At 39.5% G+C, this 21,933-nt stretch overlaps 1 protein-coding gene across 1 annotated transcript in view; it reads right to left on the bottom strand.

Moving 5' to 3' along the window:
- LOC122794923 (probable ATP-dependent RNA helicase DDX60) overlaps nt 1-21,933 on the bottom strand; it is a 2,818,219-nt gene that overhangs the window by 2,448,211 nt on the left and 348,075 nt on the right. Inside the window, exon 5 of the mRNA XM_044063516.1 lies at nt 7,461-7,562. Coding sequence (XP_043919451.1) covers nt 7,461-7,562 — 102 coding nt within the window. The remainder of the gene's footprint in view (nt 1-7,460; nt 7,563-21,933) is intronic.

Here is a 21,933-nt window from a genome sequence, read left to right as displayed (position 1 = left end):
AGAGGTCTTGCCCTTATCCTTCCTAGATGAATGCGACCTAGCAGAGGAGGAAGAACTGGCTAGGTCTTCCTCGAAGGAAGGCTTCAACATACCTTTCAAAATCAACTTATTCTTCCATTCCTGGAGTACTCTAGGACTAAAAGAATGGCAGAAGAGACAGGTTTCTTGTAGATGTATGGCCCCTAAGCAGTACACACAGATGCTATGTCCATCGGTGATGGGCATTTTTTGTGAACATTTGATACACTTTTAAAAGCCTGACTGTTTGTGTTCTTTAGGTTTCTTAGACATAATGGCAGCAGAGGAAAACCAACACACTCACACAACAAGAGAGAAACTAGATCCACTAACTTAAGTAGATCTAGCCCTATCACCCACAAAAATAAAGAGGGGGTTACTAGGTTGCTAACCTAAATGCACCTAGTGCAAGAAAAGAAACAGGGACAAAACTAGAACCTCTAAGTTAAATGGTCTAGTCAAAAAAAACACACACTCACAGGATACCATACACACAAACGGCCAACAGGCCCAAGTAAATTTTAAACGACAATAAGGTCAAATCCGGTTAAAGACACCAATCGGTAATCACAATAAAGACTGTCAGCAAAGACTATGACAGAAAAAACTTCACTAGAAGCAAAACACTCCTAAAAAGCAGCAATAATAATAAAGCAGAATCACTTAGCCATGGCCAACCAAAAGAAGCTTCCGAATGAAGACGAGGTAAACGAGATCTGGGAAATGTGCTCATGCACCATGGGATATCTCCTAGCCACGAGCCAATCAGAAGTGTTCAGGCTTTCTAAAAGCGGCCGAGTCGGAGCCGAGGATCGGCTGCGAACCCACACGTAATAATGGAGGTGAAATAGGACTACATAACATCATATATTATAAAGCCATGACATTCAGCAGACAACCCTAGATAGTCCTACTTTAACTGATTAGTTACTTTCCACAACATTAAAATTCTCTGTCTCTACATCTAAACTAAAGCCAACTTTGGAAATAATACAGAGATAGGACAAAAAAAACAAAGGATGTTCCACCTGCTAAGTTAGAATGTGATAATTCACAAGGCTAAAAACTGAAAATTAATCCAGACAGTCCTGTCTTGCAGACGAAAGAGATAAGGTGCATGCAGGCTCTGCTAACACAGATGCTGTAGCATGGTAGATTATTCCTATTAGAAAAAAAAACATTTATTTGTATGGTGTAATATTTTCTCCAACGGACTACAAAAGGTGCTCCTTTGTACTAAGCCACATAAGGTCACACATTTGACATTACACCTATCTACTTGTAGATCACAACCTATAATGAGTAATCACTTAGTCAAGACAAAGGCACTTCATATTTAACTTGTCACTCAGATCAGCACAAGCACTTGCAAATACAAGTTGCAAGTTACACCAGCAGCACATACCTCTTACTGTCAGTCATGTAAATGATATGAAACCTGTACCAGAATGTAAGATGTACACAAGTATAAAGTGTAACATGTATGTACAATTTTTTAGTATTATGAACTAACATACAACTAACACGGAAAAAGCAGTCAACTGACAGCTCAAGTCTTGTTAGGAGGTATGCATTTTGGTAGCATAACATATGTTGCTATATGTATACATGATATTTTTATTGTTTGTAGTATGTGCCAATGAATTGTTTCAGTCTTTATTTAATAACATTCTTCTCTATTATCCACCTTTCATTGCATTACTTGAGTCTGTTGTGTAGACCAATGGCATCATTTCATGCAACAAATCTTCTAAGTTCTCTCAGTGGAGCTGGATAAGAAGCATGAATTTTAAAGAGCTGCAACACCAAAGCATCCACTGTGTTCAACAAAACATAAGTATATTTTAAGCTTACATTGCACTTTTTGAAATATATTTTGCTTAGTTGTTGTTCCATTTTTGCTGTTTGTACTGATGTGACTGTTTTTTTCTGTACTTTAAATTTGCTGAATCTAAACTGTTTGGCACCACTTGAGCACAAAAAAACAGCCATCCTACATTAAGAAGGCCTTCCTCCACTCTTCTGGCAGAGGTGTGTAGCCCAGGACCCATCTGACTTGAGGAATGCAGGAAAAAGGCTCGGTTTTGGGCTCTCCTTTTGATACTTTTGTGTTAAAACTGTTTAACTTTGCTTGTATTTATGCCCCACATTTGCATGGGTTTGCGCTCAGTTTTGCAGAGCTGCTCCGTGTTTGGAGACCTTAGCCAGAAATCCGAAGTGAATCTGAAATAAATCCAAGGCATCCACTGTGTTCAACAAAAAATAAGTACATTTTAAGCTTAAATCGCACCTTTTGAACTGTATTTTGCTTAATTGCTGCTTCATTTTTGCTGTTCGCACTGCTGTGACTTTTTTTCTGCACTTTAAATCTCTATTACTTCTGTATGTCATAGCATACGCTAGATTCAGACATCCTGAAGCTAGACTGTTTGGTATCACTTCAGCACTAAAACCAGCCATCCTACATTAAGAAAGCCTTCTTGCACCCTTGTGGCAGAAGTGTGTAGCCCAGGACCCATCTGAGTTGGGGATTGCTGGGAAAAGGCTTAGTTTGGGCTTTCATATTGGTTAATTTGTATAAAAACTGTTTAGCTTTGCTTGTATTTAAGCCCCTGTTCACCAGGCAATGGGGGTTTAGCTCTGCCGTGTACAGATGCAAATGCTTAGAAACACAATTTTCCCTTGATATCTCCTAGAGAACTCTCCTTAGCTCCACTGCCTCTCTGTGCACATTGCTAACCCAGTGAGCAACTCAGCTGCATATTCTGAGGTGTTGACAGAGTCTTTCATCCTTAGCCCTCCACATAACAGCTGCCTTTGCTAGTCTCATAGCAAACCCTGGTCCATCTAGCCCATCCCCACTAGTTACTACAATATATACCTGCCATAATGGACGGACAGTTTCCCACCACTTCTCCAGCCAACCTGACTGATATGGGCATCCTCAGGCAATGTAGTAATTGCATCATGTATACCAACAACCACTTGGTCCTAAAGCAAACAAATGCGGTATGTGAGAGATGTAACTATACCATGAAATTAGAATTAGTCCTCTCACATAACAATAAACAAGACATACAATAGGTTGTCAGCTCCCACACCTCCCCTCTTACACAAGATAAGGTCAAGACACCTAAACGTACATAAGCAGAGGTACTCATTAAGAGCCTACTAAAAGACCAGAGACCTCCCAAGTGCAAGCAATATACACATACTGGTACATGAACAGACTCGACCACTACACATAAAACACACATATCAGTGTGACAGCAATTAAGCCTCTAAGGTAAAACAACTCAAAACCTAATGTTCTTGTCATAGGCAACTCAATAGTGAGACACACAGATGTCCCCCTCACCAGGATGAACCAGGAGAAGGTCACGGTCAGCTGTCTGTCAGGTGCCAGGATCCATCAAATCACACACACGCTCAAGTCGCTCAGCAAGAAGTGCGGTTATGACTCTCTAATAGTATATGTTGGTGTGAATGACTTGAGGTGTATGTACCTCCCTGGACTATATGAACAGAGACATGACCGAACTCTCAGATTATGTGTCCCAGGTAGGTATGTCTCTAGCCCTAAGCAGCATTCTACCTTCACCTAGGATGATACGAAAATACAGACAAAAAAATGACTGATGTCAATAATTGGCTTAGTTTCTGGTGTCACTCCAGGAGTATCCAGTATCTATCTGCCTGGGAAGACATGGTCGACAGTCCATGCCGCTTTGCCAGAGATGGACGTCACCTGTCTCCTCAAGGCTTTCAGACACTGGCAAAGATGCCTACCTTCCCCATAGTGCCTTGTTAGGCAATGTCCAAACAGAAAAACTTCTGACGTAAAGAAATCCACTAAAGACAAACTCATGGTCATGCTGCTTAATGCGAGAAGCTTAAACACTAAACTGCACTCCTTAGAAGCACTCACCTTGGAAGATGCTGACGTTTGTGCAGTCACTAAGACTTGGTTCAAGGTTGCTGAGAGCACACCAGCCATACAAGGCTACAATGCCTTTCACATGTTCAGACCCTAACACAAGTGTGAAAAAAACATAAGTGGAGGTGTATCTATCTTCATTAAAACCAATTATACCTCAAGACTGGTGATACAGTACAACTCTCTTGAGCAACTCCAGGTCCAGTTAACTATAGGTAAAATACCCTTCCACATCACTGCTAGTACAGGTCCCCCACCATGAACCAGGGGAAGTACACTGTCTACCTGGACTTGCTACAGTCGTTCAGCATACAGCCTAACACCTTGGTCATGGGAAATTTCAACTACACTTCCATCGACCGGGCAAGTTCAAAGAGTGCAAACACGATCACTATGAGGTACCTGGACTTTGTTAATTCAAATGCCCTGGAACAGTTGGTCTGCACCCCCACAAGGTGCTCAAATGTCCTGGATCTAGTTCTCACCATCAAGGGGGGGGGGGGTCACTGCACTACCCCCTGTGAGTCCCCTTCCTGGTAAGGTCAGACCATAAATCTGTCTCATTTGAAGTAAAGATCAAAGCTGACACCCCACAGGAGTAAAAAAAATTGAAACATTTCTCCAAAGCAAACTATTGCCTACTAAGCAATGGTATAAAAAGTGTCAACGTTCCTACCAACATAGCCAATAATGACTCTTATGCACAGGAGTACACAAATGCCATATATAGCCACTTAAACAAATGCATTGACTCGGCTGTACCTAACAGGAACAAAATTAGGTCTTTCCAAAAAAACAAGCCAGTACAAATATAAAAGAAAGAAATTGATATCTAAGAACAAGAGGGTATTTGCTCAGCAGAGGAAGAATACCCTCCACAGCTTGAGCAAGCAAATCAGATACCTTGTTAAGTCATTTAAGGCTAGTTATGAGTTGAAATTTGCATCCCTAGCTAAAGACAATCATAAGACATTCTTTAGCTACATCTGAAACCTAAAATGGAATGCCCAGCTGTGTGCCAAACTTATAGTGGACGGTGCAACTCACAGTGAACCTGAGGAAATTGTCAACCTGCTAGCCAACAGATTTGGTAATAACTTCATTCCCTGTCCCCATCAGACATACCCCCAAAGCAATGCTGACACCAGTCCTCTACCGAATATCTCCAAAGAAAATGTCATACAAGCACTCTCAAGGCCAAAAACACAGCCTCTACTGGACCAAATAACATCCCAGACTGCTAACTAAACAATCTAAACCAAGACCTAGTGAAACCACTTGGCACTCTCTTTAACCATAGCCTGAGAACTGGCTACATTCCAGCAGAGTGGAGAACAGCAACACTAATCCCCTTACACAAAGAGGATCCATCAACTGACCCTGGGAACTATCACCCCATAAGCCTAACCAGCTTTATCTGCAAGATCATGGAAAGAATCATCATGGACCTTATCCAAAAGGGCAGTCTGGTTTAGTCAAGAGTACAGCTTCCTTATTAAACCTAGTGGACTTCTTTGAGAATGTCACCAAAGCCCTGGATGAGGGCAAAACAGTACATACTGCCTCTATAGGTTTAGCCAATGCCTTTGACACAATCCCCCACTACGGTATCATAGGGAAACTCTCCCAGCTGGGGATTAACACATACATTACTAGATGGGTAGCCAACTGGCTCACCAACAGAACACACACTGTTAAAGCGGGGGAGTCTATCTCCACCAGTAGACCAGTTACCAATGGGGTAACACAAGGATCTGTGCTGAGTCCTCTACTGATTGGAATCTGTTTCTCTCAACTCAAGGCAAAGGCACATGGCCTGTGGCTTACCAAGTTTGCAGACGACTGTAAACTGGGAGCAATAATAGAGTCCCCCAGTAATGTTAACATATTATAGGAAGGGCTGACACAGACAAATTAGTGGTACGAAACTGAAAAATGCCTCATTATCCCTTTTGGCAAAGAAGCAGCCCCTGCAAATTATGATACAGATAGCACCCCTCTAAGCTCAAACTCAGTGGTGCGAGACTTGGGAACACAGGTTGATAGCAATGTAAACTTTGATCACCATGTGTCCATAGTGGTAAGAAAGGCCTTCTATATTGAGCATCTCATAAATATGAGCATTGCATCCAAGACCATGGAGGTTATAGCTCCTTTGTACGTGACCCTTATCAGACCACTAATTGAGTACAATGCCCTTCTGTATGTACCTCACCAGACACTTACAGCAACTGGACAGACCAGAGAAGTTTCTAACCAAGAGAATACAGGGCCTCCAAAACATGACCTACATGGAAAGACTGAAAGCCCTGTCACTGTACTCTGTATCATACAGGCTGCTGAGAGGTGACCTGTGCCTGACTTACACAGCAGTCTCAGACCCCGCCCTAATGGAAATACTGCATGTCCACAAATCAAATTGGACAAGAATAACTCGCTCCAGGGATCTCAGACTAGCCTGTGACATTAACAGAATGTGCTGGAGAGACAGATATATCTCCCAGTGATTTTATCTCCTCCAGAATAAACTCCCATTCCATGTGAAGCAGAGTTCCTCAATGACCCTATTCAAGTGCAACCTTGACAGCTGGATGGGTGCATATAAATTCACGCCAGGGCTGCCATAAATTCACCCCGGGGTTGGCAACTATGTCCCTCATGGACAGGAACTGTTAGTGCTGATCACAGAATCGCTCTGCTAATAACACCCATCTAACTATGGTCAATAAGGGTACTCAGTTTTTTACACGGCTACAATTGTAAAGGCCCTAAGGCCATTAGCCTAGTAAACCTCCTATGAACCTATCTCTGTAGATGTCATGCAAGAGACAGCAGCAATTCTTGCATTCTCAAATAGCAGATTATCAGAAGACACAGAAGACGTGATGCTGTTCCACTTCTGTCAAGGCTACTTAGACTGCTTATTACTTTATTTAGAATGGCTTACTAAAAATAGTCAGGCAAGGGCACATAAATAAATGTCTTCCATACTACGCTAGACGACAGCCTAGAGAAGCTCATTAGGATGCTGGACAGATGCCACTTCACCTTTCAGCTATGCCTGCTGTACATTATGATATGGCAGTGTTACTTCACTGTACGCATGAACTGGATGACAGTGCATTCTTCCAATAACAAAAACATCAGTTTTCATTGGAGGCAGGGGAGAGGGCTATGTTCCACACTCTACTGTGTGAAAATTAACTTTGTACTCAAGAATGTTAGGGCAAACTTTATTTTAGAAGGGTCTAGTCACTTTCTGTTGGTAAAAAAACAGCAAGCAATACCACCACCGCCGATTAAGCAAAGGCTATGTGATAGAACATGTGACTTAAAAATCTCATCACACCAGGACTGCATACAAGACAAAATGCATTATAACTGTTTTGGGGTTAGGTAAGAAGCACAAAGTTGAAGAGGATTACAGGGTATAAGACGAAAAATAAAATCTGTTGAGAACATACACTGTTATACATATTATTAGTAAACAATTCATGCAGATTACCTTGTTTTCAATGTCCAAATGTATACATTTAGAAGCCATGGATGAAGGCCTTGATAAACACTCAATCAAACTTCTATAATGAGCATCAAATTTTTCTTTATGCTGTTGAAATAAAAACCAAAGTTGGTACATGTGCAAAGCATTGTTTAACATTTACATTCATGAATATTCTGGCAGTTCTGAGCAGAAGATTAAGTCACAAGTGTCAAATGACTCGCATGTTTGGAAGAAATTCTCATCTACCTGCTGTCCTAAACATAAGAGCTTACGTACAACTGCAATAAACAATATTAATCTCCAATGAAGATGCCTTGAAGGTGTTCTGAAAATCTTTCATCTGTTAGTTTTCACTCAAAAGTTCCTTGTGTTCTGTTTATAACAGCATATATAGCAAAACAAACCCAAACAGCAGTCCTCTGACTAACAAATGTTTAAATTATTATTGTGTAGAAACAGCAAAAAAAAAAAAAGAAAGAAAAACATGCTTTCTATTTTAGGAGCAATCATTTTGGTACTTTTTGAACCTACTAATGAAACTTTCAGCATCTGCAGACAAGACAGGTATGCTAAAAGGGAATGCATATATCTACCATGTAATAATTATGTAAGTGGGTCCATTAATCATTTTCAGCCAAAGCATGGGCCACAAAGGCAGGAGTAATACAGTAGGCTGAGTACCTGGAGAATATCCATGCAAACACATGCAGAACTCCATACTGATGGTGACCAGAGATCACCACTGAACCTTGGAGCTGTAAGGCACAGATCTGACCACCAAAACACCAAGCTGTTCATACTAGCATGTGAGTCCGAAGTTTCAGTGATGGAGCACAAGCAAGATGCCCAACCCCACAATATCATATTAGTTTTCCACAACAAATATTTTTTTGCAGTGTAATAAAATACTACAATAAAATGTCTAAAAAAAGTTCTTCTGTGTGAATAATTAATGTAAACTACATTACATTCTGCTTCCCTCAAGGCTTAAAATGAACCTATGCATCATTATTTAAAAGAAATGTTTCATTAGTGTAACTGCCTGTCTTCAGGGCAAAAGCCAGTGCTGTGGAGTAGAGGAATAAAGCCTAGATTATGGCCCAGCTAACCTTAGTTTGATTAGTGGTTTGGTGCTGGCAGGGAAGGAGGGGTGTGCCCATCCTATGGGGAGGTCATGCATTTTGCCTACCTCTAAGTCAATCTTTGCTGGTGGCCGGAGATATATGGGGGATATGATCCTACAGGAGAATAGAATGGGTATTGGTTGAGTCTCCATGGAGGAGAAAAAATACACCATCATGCCCCACAACATACAAGTTCGAGGAGATGCAAGCGCATGCAGAAGGAAGGGTTCACAGGTGCTTAATAGGCTACTGATATGTAAGGATTTTAAGTAGCCTAGCCTTACACTCCTGTGATAGTTTTCTTAGCCCTTAGACATGAAGGCAGCAGAACAGATATCCCAGGGCATTTACTTCTTTCCCCTCTCCATGAGGGACAGTGATGCTGAACTGGGGGTGAATTTTATAGTTTCCCATCCAGTCATCCAAATTACATTTGTATAGAGTAAGAAGGACTTTGCTTTATATGTAGTAGAAGACACTTCCATAGAACAGTACTGTCTGTGATACATACCTGTCCCTCCAGCATTTCCTATTTATGTCAGAAAACAGACTGAGATCACCTGAGTGGGTGTTCACACTACTATTGGGCTTGAAAATGTGTGACAGATCTGACAGGATAGGGTCATATGAGGCTATGTACATGAGGCAGAGGTCACCTCTTAGTAGTCTGTATGATACTAAGAATAGGGATAGGGCTTTGAGATAGTCTGCATATTTCTTTTTTTTTATTTAAGATCTTGATTTTTTTAGTGAGAAAGCACTGTGGCCATTCCAGTTGTGAAAAGTGTTTCAACAAGTACATACCAAAATGGTTATTATATTCAATGACTGGCCTAATGAAAGTTGTGTACAGTGAAACAATTACATCCCTGGATATGGGCACCATACATTTAGATATAAGTTGTGCAATGAAAAGGATTTCCTTAAAATAGTGGACATGTGGTGATCAAAAGACAGCTCATTGTCAACATAGCTTCTCAGATCTCCGACTATGGGATCAACTTTCAGAGGGATACTGCCAATGTGATAGTTACAAGGGGATCATGCATACTGAAGGATGCTATTATACATTTCCTGGCATTTAGTTTTAGTCTATGGTTTTGACACCAGCTACTTGTTTGGGAAAGGCCCTCTTGTAGGATCTTTGTAATCTCTGAGGAATTTATAATGGCATCTAGTTTACAGTTATCTGCAAACTTGGTCAGCCATAAACCTTTAACATTTGCAAATGCCTTTAGCAAAAACCTTTAGCAAATGCCAAAGAGGAGTGGCCCAAAGATTGAACTCTGGAGTACACCACCAGTGACAGGTCTTTTGGAAGAGGTAGAGCTGCCCACACTGATTTCCTGAGTTCTATTTGTGAGCCAGTTTGCTATCTAATGAGTTACATATGGGAATTACATTTAGCTTGAACAGCTTATCAATCATACCCAAGCATGGGGTGGTGTTGAACACCTTGGCAAGGTCCAGATATGTAGTGTATACTGATCTGACCTCATCTATTACCTCAGTAACTTTCTCAAAAAAGTTGAACAGGTTAAGTTGGCAGGATCTGCCCTTTGTGAACACAAACTGGCTTTGGTTGAGAGATTGCGGGTCGCCTATGTCATAATTTATTAATTTCATAATGATCCTTTCCACAGACTTATATTTAAGGATGGTCAGGCTTATGTATCTATAATTACTCAGGTCCACTGACACCTCCATCCTTGTGCAAGGGGATGATTGTTGCTGTCCTTCACTCAACCAGCACAAAGCCTGTTTACAGGCTGATCCTGAATAGCTTCTGTAGGGGTTCTGATGTTTTGTTTCAGGCTGATAAGTAGGCAGCCTGCTATGTTGTCCAGCTCCAGGCAGTAGTGTTTTTGCCCTTGGAGAGTGCTTTGAGGACTTATTCTTTGAAAACCTGAAGTAGTATAGATGCAGGTATGTGATCTGGAAATATAGGAGGGGAGGCGGGGTTAAATGAGGGCTAAATTTGTCTGCTAGAAGATTGGCCATGTCCTCTGGGTCTGAATATGTGATGTAATTTACCATTAGTTCTGCAGAATGCTGGGTACTGTTTCTGAGTTTCTAATATAGTTAATGAATGGTTTATGATTATTCATTGGCTGGGTGGTTATTTTTACCTCATATCTGGCCTTGGTTGATTTAATTAGGGTTTAGAGTTCCCTGTTTAGTTTAGTAAGTGTTTTACCATCTTAAGAGTTAAGTTAATTTTTGAGTGCAATGAGTTTTTATCTTTTATTATAGAGTTTGTTGATACTGGAGTTCTACCACAGGTGTTTATTCTTAATTTCTGAGCTACATTTTCTTCAGTGGAGACAATTGCATCTAGAGACCTAACTTACATGTGCACAGAATGTGGTGGCAAAGGCTTCTGTTTATCCAGTGGGGGTTGTCAGATTTAAGGAAGAGTTTGAATTTGGTCAGGTCATCACTTAGTTTTAATTGATTAGCCTTTGCATAATCACTGAATTGTTATATACTAGAAGCTGCTACTGCTCCAGTCTTATGGTGAATGTTTCAGTTCCGTGGTTCAATTTGGCCAGAGAGGAAGTAACAATTGGTGGCGAGCAAAGTTGTCCCATATTGGTAAGGACCAAGACTAGAGCTTTATTGCTCCTTTCTGGGGTGCAGAATAACTAGTCCAGACAGTTTGTATTGATGAAGTCAAGACATTTCTTGGCATACACATCTGAGGTTGTATAAGTGTTCAAATTCCTGAATGGGTAGTTGGCGTCTCCTAAAAGAATGGTGTTTGACTTAAGGTATAGTCACATCACATTACTTAGGTAGGAGGTATGATAAAATGGGGATATAGATGGGGTCCTATAGTTAGCTATGGTATGATAAGGAGTTTTGTTAAAAGAAAGTTGGACGTGGAGAAATACCAAGTCATTATCTTGTTCAATGAATTTGGAGGTATTTTTTTTTTAAGAATATGGAGACACTGCTGCTTTTAGTGTCTTCATAAAATATGGTGGACATAAACATGTGGTAGGCTTTGAAACCCCACACTAATGGAGCGCTCTCATTGACTTTGAACCAGATCTCCAAGATCTCCATAACAATGCATATATTAATGTTTTCCAAGGTAAATAAACAGACACTGAAAAGCACTCAATATACCAAGAAAATCCAGAAAGGAGTGCAAAAGTCAAAAAAGAACTCCCAGTGACTTCCGTTGCTTCTGTAAAACGTATTTAATGATACAACACGAACCAACACAATGTGTTGGTTCATGTTGTATCATTAAATACGTTTTACAGAAGCAACGGAAGTCACTGGGAGTTCTTTTTTTACTTTTGCACTTTTTTCCAAGGTAAAGACTGGTTGTAGAGTGGAATTTTTTTTTTTTTTGGTTAAGGCTCCTATTGTTGTCCAGCAATACCTTTATGTTATCTAGATTCTGTTTTGTTATGATGGAAGATTTGGAAGACTGATGTTACCTAAAAAAGGCACTATGGGTGTAGACAAGGATTTAGCCCCTATACAAAAGCCTTGGGAGGATAGGTGCAGGCCATCCCTGGCAAAGCAGTTAGGACTGTTTATCATTTCCTCCCAAGCAGATATATATTGCACCACCCTTGAATGCTACCAGAAGCTAAGTCAATTGTTAAAGTCAATAATCTTTTGTTGTTATTACAGCATCATTTTTGGTGATTACAGAATGCTACTCAAGGATAGGTCAGTGCCTGTCTAAAACACATATTCAGAGAGTTCCATCATGGCCCTCTTTATGTGGTCCATGGAGGTACATCTCAGGTCATTTACACTCATATGCACTATGATGGTGTCATATGTGTACTTGTGGTATAGGGACCTGAGTGCCTGTGTGATGTAGCAAATCCTTGCAACTGACAGAAAAGTGACAGTGACCCTCGACTTGCACAGCCTGATGAATGCTGCATCAGTGTGTCCACTGTGGAGTCATCTATGACTAAGATATTGGATTGCATAAGGGTTTGCTTTATGGGCTTTTGAAATGTATTTATTTATTTGTTTTTGTTTAATGGGAAGGTCCATCTGGGAACTGAAATGTCCACTTTCAGTGGCCGCCCTGTGAAAAAACCTCTTAAACAAGGATAGAAATACATTTCTGACAATTCAAAAGAAAAACAGTCAACAAACATTATTTGCAAAGTATTTCAAAGCAAACGGAAAACAAATATTATTTACAAAGCATATCAGATTAAAGAAATACATATTTTCAAGATATTGTGATTAAAATCAAAACTACTATAGTAATATACTTGTGTAGTATCCATAACTGACAGAGTTAGGATTGCATACTTCATACTGTAGGTGTGGTATAGTTGCATAGTTTATTAGTTGCCAGGTGATATTTTAGGGCAGATTTGAATTGTTCAGGTTATTTAAAAGCCTAATGCGGGCTGGAGGTTTGTTCCATACCTTGGAGAGTAATGAATCAGTGTGATTTCTAGATGTATGTTTCATGGTGAGTGCTGTCTTTGTTGTGTTGCTAACCACCACACATCACCACTAAGTGAAGTTGTGTGATGGAAAGCAAACATTGCAACAGTGTGTTTTTGATGTTTGCCCTTTTACTGATGACCTGTCTGCATGTGTTCTGCAAGTGTTCTGTCTGCTTCCTTGGTGAGCCAGTAGTCTAGGTTTGTGCACTGCTGAGTTTCATGCAAACGAGATAAGCACAGCCAAACCTGACATTCATTTTACTCTATTTCCCTTGTTTATACTAAACTGTGCACCACGCAAACACTGCCCCCAAAAAAAAGAAAAAAAAAAAAAAAGGGAAAGTAGTTGAAATAAGGCAGTCTATGACATAAACACTACAAAAGGTTAGTACACATGAAATCATTAAATATTTCTACATAGGTCTGGATTTTGAACTCTCACTACAATGAACCTAAGGGTGTCTTATCCCTCTTTGCTACACAAACACCTTTGCAGCAGGGAACTGAAATCATTCTGCATAGAACCAACTGCAGCAACATCATCTATAGTAGTATGAAAACATGTAACTGCTATTTGTACATGTATTAATTTTGGATGTACTTTTAAGAACCCCAGCATGTTTAGGTCTATATGCTGGGTCTCAGCTTTGTGTACTGGTTAATTTGGTGATGTGTGGTTCTGCAACCTGCTTTTTTTTTTTTTTTTGTAGCAGATTCCTGTGAGAGCTTTGTTTCCAATAACAAAATTTAACTATATGAGTCAGTTTGTTTAAGTAGTGGGTGGCTGTCAGTAAACATAAGACAATTGCTATATTCTACAGGATAACAATTTCAACCAAGTTGGCTATAAATAGATGGTTGGAAACTGCAAGTCCATGTTTCCAGATGCATACGGCAGTGGCAGAAATATGACACTACACTGGAGTCCTTGATCTCTCCTTTGCCCCTCATTGACCCTAAACTTAGAGTTGGGTAAAGTCCAGAGGAAGATAAAGGTAGGTCCAGTAGACCTGGTGAACAAGGAGAGGAACTAATGGTCAGCTGTGGGAGGCAAAAAAGTCTGTCATCACAGTTAAATACAGAGCTCTGTCAAGGTTAAATAATAAAACTACACGACTAGACATTGCAGAAATCAAACCAGAGTATGTGGAATTAGTTGTTCCACAGACCACTGCCACTTGGATGTACTTGCCAAAAACTCAAACTAAGCAACATTTTGTTCTATTGTAGATGTGCACACCATGACACACTGAAACATCTGAACTTGCATAGCATGGATTAAGAAAGTACTTGGCAGATGTTGTGACTGAAAGACATTTTATGACCAAGTTCTGTTTATTTACTTGTAACTTTGATGTATAAGATTAAATACATACTGTAGTTAACAGCCAGTGAAGACAGGCTATGAAAGATACACAAGTTCTAAAACAACATGATGATTTTCTGACAGGATGGTAATTTTAGGAAATAAACTTACCAAAGTAAAGTACTGTTGTTGGTAATTATGCTTCCTTTTAACAGCAGATCTTTTGGACTAGTGATTGTAACATTAAATCATACAATTTGAGTTATATCATGCCTTGCCTGCATCTCCCCCAACCTGATGATGCAAAAGAAAAGCCTTCCTTTACTGCACAGACCAAATGCAGGCATGTGCTAGACTGCATTCATAGAGATATCTGCATAGCTTCTTTTATATACATGCCAATGTGTTTTCTTTTCTGCTGTCAGAGGCAGGGTTCCCTAACAGTGAAACACGGGTGCAGCAGAAACTTTGATTTCTGGAAATACCAGTACTTGCATAATTGAACAAAAGGGAAAAGGACATCTTTTTAATGAATTCAAGCAAATGTGTGACATTATCATTGTCAACTTGACAAAGGATGCATAGTAATAATAAACAATACAGACTGTATTGCATTGTATTGCACAAGATATCTTTATTATATCTTAATTGAGAATAATTTAAAAAATATGTGATACTTATGTATTATCGCAACTAGATTTGTAAACAGGCATAACTTGCAATGGTATAGCGAAACAAAGTTATCTTAAATTGAAGAGGGGTATGTAAAATCCTAATTATTATGCTATCACATTGGTTATGAAACAGGAACAGGAATAACGCCACAATTCCTCTTCCTGGGTAATGTCATTTACTAATGTAACAATGTAAAATAAAATGAACATGGCTACAGACTTAGGTTTACTGAAGAAATGGTTTTGTTTAAACACTTACAAGATGCATGACTGGGTGAAAAAAAACTAAGGAAACAGACAGTCAGGTAGCTAGATAGAAAGACAAGAGGTGTGCTGTCAGCCTGTCAGACTGTGCCCTAATAATCAGATCAGCCAAAATGCGTCCAAAAATCTGTAAAGTAAACTATAAAAGCGAATCAGGATGCAATGAAATGAAAATTGAAGCCTTATGTTCAGTAAGGCCTCCTTATCTTACATATTAAGGTGCATCATTGTACAAAGTCAGTCACCTTTAAAAGTCTATTTAATTATGCGCTGCATTTACCAATCAATAGCATTTGTTAATTCTGGGGAAAAGCTTTCTATAACTGATATCGGCCTTTCAGGATGAGGTAAAGTGACATGAGTAAAGTGGCTGGAATATATTGAAAACGCGCCCGTAATTTCTAATTATATTCTGGAGAAAGACAACTTATGTTCCTTTATAGGATATAGAGCATTTGTAAACTCCTTGCAGACTGCAGTCATTAGCCTATTTGAAGTTCTCTTACTTCATAAATGACCCATCAAAAACTCTATATTTTTCATTCAATGAAATGAAAAAGAGCAGGGGTTGCATTACATCTTCTTGTAGATCTACATTTAACACCAGCTTAATTACAAACATCAAGGTGATCAACACAAAATAAATAAAGAATTGCATTGGGTATGTTGTTTAATTTTTCAGGAGTTGTTATGTTAGAAATCTGGTTGCGATAATACGTAAGTACCAAATATGCATTTTAAGAGGCATATAGGTGAAAGCTTACCCATCTAGCCTGGTGGTAAACAGGATTTCTTATAATTTTTCAGAAGTACTGAAAACACTGCTACAATTCAGTAAAAATGAATACTACATGTAAAAGGACTCTGTCAGTTTCTTGATTTTTTTTTTCTTTTAAGAAAGGAAAATGCTACGAGTAAAGTATCGCCTGCATAAAGTTACCATCCCCAGTATATCAATTATAGGTTCAAAAGTACATATGAGTTTACTAGACTAATGACGACAAGGGCCTTTTTAAGCCTAGTCGTGCATCCCAAATCTCTGACAAGTTCTGATACCTTGATAAGTGTAAGCAGGGGCTTCGGAGATGAAACATTTACAAGCTTGGGCCTGGGAGATGAACCGTTTACAGGTTACCTGTGTCCATTAGAGACATAGGTGCCAAACCTGGGGTGAATTTCCTGTTCCCCATCCAATTGTCCAGGTTTCACTTGAATTGGGTTAGGGAGGAGCTCTGCTTCACATGGAAGGGGAGCCTGTTCCAGAGACAGGGTAATCTCTGGGATAGATAACTGTTCTCTCCAGCAGGTCCTATTTATATCACAGTCAAGGTTTAAGTCTTTAGAATGGGTAATTCTGGTGCTGCTTGTTTTGCAGATATGCAGGAGGTACATCAGAGTGGAGTCTGAGAATGCCATGTGTGTCAGGCATAGATCTCCCCTCAAAAGTCTGTTGGAGACAGAATATAGAGATAGAGCCTTGAGGTGGTCTGCATAGGACATTTTACTTAAGCCCTGTATTCTTTTAGTGAGGAACCTGTATGGACATTCCAGATGTTGGATATGCCTGGTTAGATACATACCAAAGGGGGCATTGTACTTAATGATAGGTCTGATGAATGCCGAAAACAGTGGAATAATGACTTCCTTGGACTGAGATGCCATACCTTTGTTTATAAGTTGCTCAACATAGAAGAATTTCCTCACTACTGTAGCCACATGATGGTCAAAGGCTAGATTACTATCTATGTACGGTGCAGTGGTACAGTGGTAGCGTTGTCACCTCACAGCAAGAGGTACTCCGGTTTGATTTTCGGCTGGAGTGCCTTCTGTGCGAAGTCGGTATGTCCTCCCTGCATCCATGTGGGTTTTCTCCAGGTACTCCAGTTTCTGCCTACGTTACAAAGACATGCATCTGCAGCATTTCTTCCCGGCCTTCACTAAAAATTGGCTTTGTTCCAAGTCTGACTTTCCCGGTAAACAAATGTTAAATAAAATAAATAAATATGTGTGTCCCTATGTCCCTGACTACTTGGTCAACTCTAAGGGGTGTGTTGTCAATATGATAGTTACTAGGGATGGATGATTTCTCGAAGGATACTGCTATGCATTTCTTGGCATTTAGTCTTAGTCCATGGCTCTGACACCAGTTGTTTGTCTGTGTCAGCCCCTCCTGGAGAACTTCCGTGTCAGTGTCAGATTCAATGACAGCTCCTAATTTGCAATCATCTGCAAATTTAGTCAGCCAGAGACCACTGACATTGGGCTTGACTTCAGAGAAGTAAATGCCAAAAAGGAGCGGCCCAAGGACTGATCCCTGAGGGAATCCACTTATGAGTGGCCTCTTTGTAGAGGCAGACTCCCCAATTCTAACTTCCTCAGTCCTGTCGGTGAGCCAGTTGGCTATCCACCGGGTGAGATGAGTTTGTACCTAACTTTTGAGTTTGTCAACAATCCCTTAGTGGATTATTGTGTCAAATACTTTAGCAATAACCCACAACTGACAATGGGCATCACAGGATGTATCCATGGTTGGTGTGGTTTGAGCAAGACTATACAGTGGTAGCTAATTAGTATTCAAAAATGTGCACTCTGATTGGCTAGCCCAGCCAGCATGCCTGTTGTAAAATCTATACCAATATAAAAAAGTCTGGCCGCTGAAGTCTGACAGACTTTCTTCCATTAGTATATGCTATGGAAGTCAATGCACGACAGCATAAATCCTGTTATTCTAGCAGCTTTTTAAGCTGCCTCCTTTACTTAAGGTTTTGCACATTTCTTGAGCTAAGAGGTCAAGAGGTACATACAGAGGGCAGAGAAAAACAAGGAAAATCAGGTATGTTCTGCAAAACCTAAGAAAAGTACCTGATTTCTCTTGTATTTTTGCCCTGCCTCTCTTCTAAACACACACATTTTACAGTTTTTTCTTCAAAAGAAAAAAGGAACAGAGATCTTCCTTCCTCCATTGCTTGTTTTCCAAAGTACTGAGGTACTGTGTAAACATGGGAATGTAAGTCCCATATGCATGTGCAATACATCAACAAAATGGAAACAACGAGGAGGAGCTCCATGATGCCATTACACAAAGACATTATTTAACAATAACTGACTCCTGGATGTGAGTATATTAATGATTTACTCAAGGCTGGCTTTGCTTAATTATGCAGGCTTTGTCCTCATGATCAAACCACACCAACCATGGATAAATCTTCAATATACCACACCCACTCATCAGTTGTTGCTTAATTATTGAAGCTGGACTTCCAGGATGGCTACACACTGCAAAACAGCTTAGTTTTAGTTCTCCCAGTCAGAAAACAAAAACTCAGAAAAAGAGCCATTGAATTTGTTATTTTGGTAAATTTTAGTTACTGGCTAGTAAATGTACTGCTTGGATACCAGCAAAGAAGTGTGTTATGAGAAAACTACCCTCACCTGGGAATTCACCATGCTACATATACCCCATCCTGGTTTAACAAAACTACAAGCATGTATCCTAGTCACACTATTCACCCTAATCAAATTTTATATCACCTTGAACTGTAAAGACAAATCCATACTCTCATGGACAGGTTTCAAACAAATGACTATTAAATACTTAATGGCCCACAAGTTCTTAATGCACAGTCAAAAACTATGCCCGCATTTTGTTGAATATTGGAATATACTACTCGAACACATTCTGCAATAAAGCTCAGCACCTACTCTCTTAGTGCTTGGGATGGGCTTCTGATCTACCCACACAACTATATTACCGTCCTCTTTTCACCCTTACAATACCTGGGCATTTAGATTTTCATTTTATTGTTTAATCTATTAAATCAGAAAATGTCAATTATGCAGCGTACCCGAATTAGCATCCAGCATGCTTGTACACAGTTTATTAGTTGCAGACTATATTGTTTGCTTGTTTAATCAGCCATCACTCATAGTTACTGCTTTCATTGTTGACAGTTGTCTTTACGGTGGTTTGTGCATTATATATATATATATATATATATATATATATATATATATATATAGATATATATAGATATATATGAAAAATATGAATAAAGAGATTTTGAAAAAAAAAAAAATGAGCAACAAACACAGAGAGAGGTAAGATACAGCTGCATATTTGCAAGCAATACTCAATGTAGTTCATCCAAAATTAATGCATGTACAAATAGCAGTTACATGTTTTCATACTACTGTAGATGATGTTGCTGCAGTTGGTTCTATGCAGAATGATTTCAGTTCCCTGCTGCAAAGGTGTTTGTGCAGCAAAGAGGGATAAGACACCCTTAGGTTCATTGTAGTGAGAGTTCAAAATCCAGACCTATGTAGAAATATTTCATGATTTCATGTGTACTAACTTTTTGTAGTGTTATTTTATTTATTTTACGTTTGTTTACCGGGAAAGTCTGACTGGACACAGGTCTATTTTCAGCGGAGGCCCGGAGAGAAAAGCTCCACATTACTATACGTTACATGAGAGTAAAAAGAAGTAGAACATAGGTTCATAGATTAGTACTAAGCTAACTGCCCTTACAAGCCAAGCCAACTATCCCTTGTGAGACTCAAACCCTGCACCTTGTGTTTGCAAGGCAAACACCTTAACCATTAGGCTACCCTCACATACATACATATGGCATACATACACATCAGGACAACATGCTAGTGATTAACAAACATACATATACCATATATACACACAAAAGGACATCATGCTAGTGATTAACATTTCTTACAGCAGACAAACAGAGTTTTTTTTTTTTCTTTTGCAGTTATAAGTTTTGTAAGGTAAATGTAAATGGGTTTGGAAGTTTTCAGGGGAGAAACTGTTTATACATAGCTGTACCTGACAAATTCTCTTGGTATGGATTAGCCTGGTGAATGACAACAGCATAGCCAGTTAGTGGGTTTTCAATATAAAATTATATATGTTAAAATCAAAAATAAAAATAAATAAATTGGTAAATGCAATGTGTAATTAAATACACTTTTAAAGGTGACTGACTTTGTACAATGATAGACCTTAATTTGTCATAGACTGCCTTACTTCAACTACTTTCCCTTTTTTTTTTTCGCTTTTTTTGGGGGACAGTGTTTGCATGGTGCACGGTTTAGCACAAACAAGGGAAATGGGGTAAAATGAATGTCAGGTTTGCCTGTGCTTATCTTGTTTGCACAAAACTCAGCACTACACAAACCTGGACTACTGGCTCACCAAGGAAGCAGAACGAACACTTGCAGAACACCTGCAGACAGGGCATCAGTAAAAGGGCAAACATCAAAAACAATACACTGTTGCAATTTTTGCTTTCCATCACACACCTTCACTTAGTGGTATTGTGCTGTGGTTAGCAATGTTCCCCAATACCTGCAGCCATCGAACAGCTGCAGACAGGACTCAGTCAATAATTGAAAATGGATACATTCAATTAATTCTGCTAGGCATTGCACAAACACACTAAGTGGCGTTGTGCAGTGGTTAACACAGAGAGCTTAAGAATGATGAGGTAATTAGTAAATGTCATATAACTGGTCCAGTGGCAGCAGGTGTAAGTACATGGCTGGAGTACAGATGGTCCTGGGTCCTAGTACAGGGTGGGCAACCTATTTTTACTGTTGTGACAGTGCAGTCAATAGCAATGAACTGAAAAACAGGCAAGTGTTATTTCAACATTCTTGTGACAACAGGTGCAAGTTTAGGACTGCCATACACGTGGTCCTGGGTTCTAATACAGGATATTCCATACATTTTAATGTTGTTCCACTTACTGTTATATTCACTCTCACTAATAACAATTTAGATAGTGGAGCTGATATAAATTATATGTATGAGGGATAAGACTCCCTTATTGTGTTTTCAGATGTATGACTGAGAGTATACTGTCTACTATATTTTTGTAAGTATAATTCTGTTATCTGGACTTGCATGACCTTCACAATTACATAAAACACATACACAACTGGATCTATATATACAGTAATCGTGTCAGGTCACACACATACATGTATAACACCTCAGACTGTCACCTGTATTTATGTGTAATTCTTGACTATACCTGAGCAGCACTTATTCTGTGGCAAAGATGGAAATCAACACTGTGGAAGAAAATGTTTTGTCCCTTATGCCTAGGTTTGAATCCCACACTGTAAGAAATCAATTTTATCATTGTAAACAGCAAAAACAAATGTGTCAGGTCATATTTATACCTCAGTGCATGTTTGCAAACTTAACTTATCTAACAGTTACCTTCCAATTTCCAATATATATTTCCAGGCTACATCAGTAGACACTCCTCAAACTAAGGCCAAGTATCAGATTAACCTTCCAGTTTCATTCTTCCCTGCTTGGCAGTCCTGCACTCCTCTTAATATTGCACAAATGCGGTTGGCACCATAGCTTAGGTTTGTGCACTACCAGTAAAAGCAATAATTGCAATTGGTGGGGAAGCGTCAGTTTCCATTGCTCTGGTTTGGCTGTTAGATATGTCTGGCTTTAGAGGGGAAGTTGCCCAGTTTAAGGCACAGAGGTGGGGTTTCCAGGAGTCCAGGATATTTATTAGACTAGTGGTAAAGTGGCACAGCCAAAGTCATCTGCAGGGGGACTATTCTGGCTCTCAGTACTAATCTGAGGCATGGAATAGTTTGGCCCAGGCTGTATCCAGTGCACTGGCATCC

This window comes from Protopterus annectens, chromosome 2.part1, assembly GCF_019279795.1.
Source record: "Protopterus annectens isolate FY-2018-M chromosome 2.part1, PAN1.0, whole genome shotgun sequence".
NCBI classification, from domain to species: Eukaryota; Metazoa; Chordata; order Ceratodontiformes; family Protopteridae; genus Protopterus; species Protopterus annectens.
Note: the sequence above shows the minus strand (reverse complement) of the source record. Positions and strands in the feature narration are given on the sequence as shown.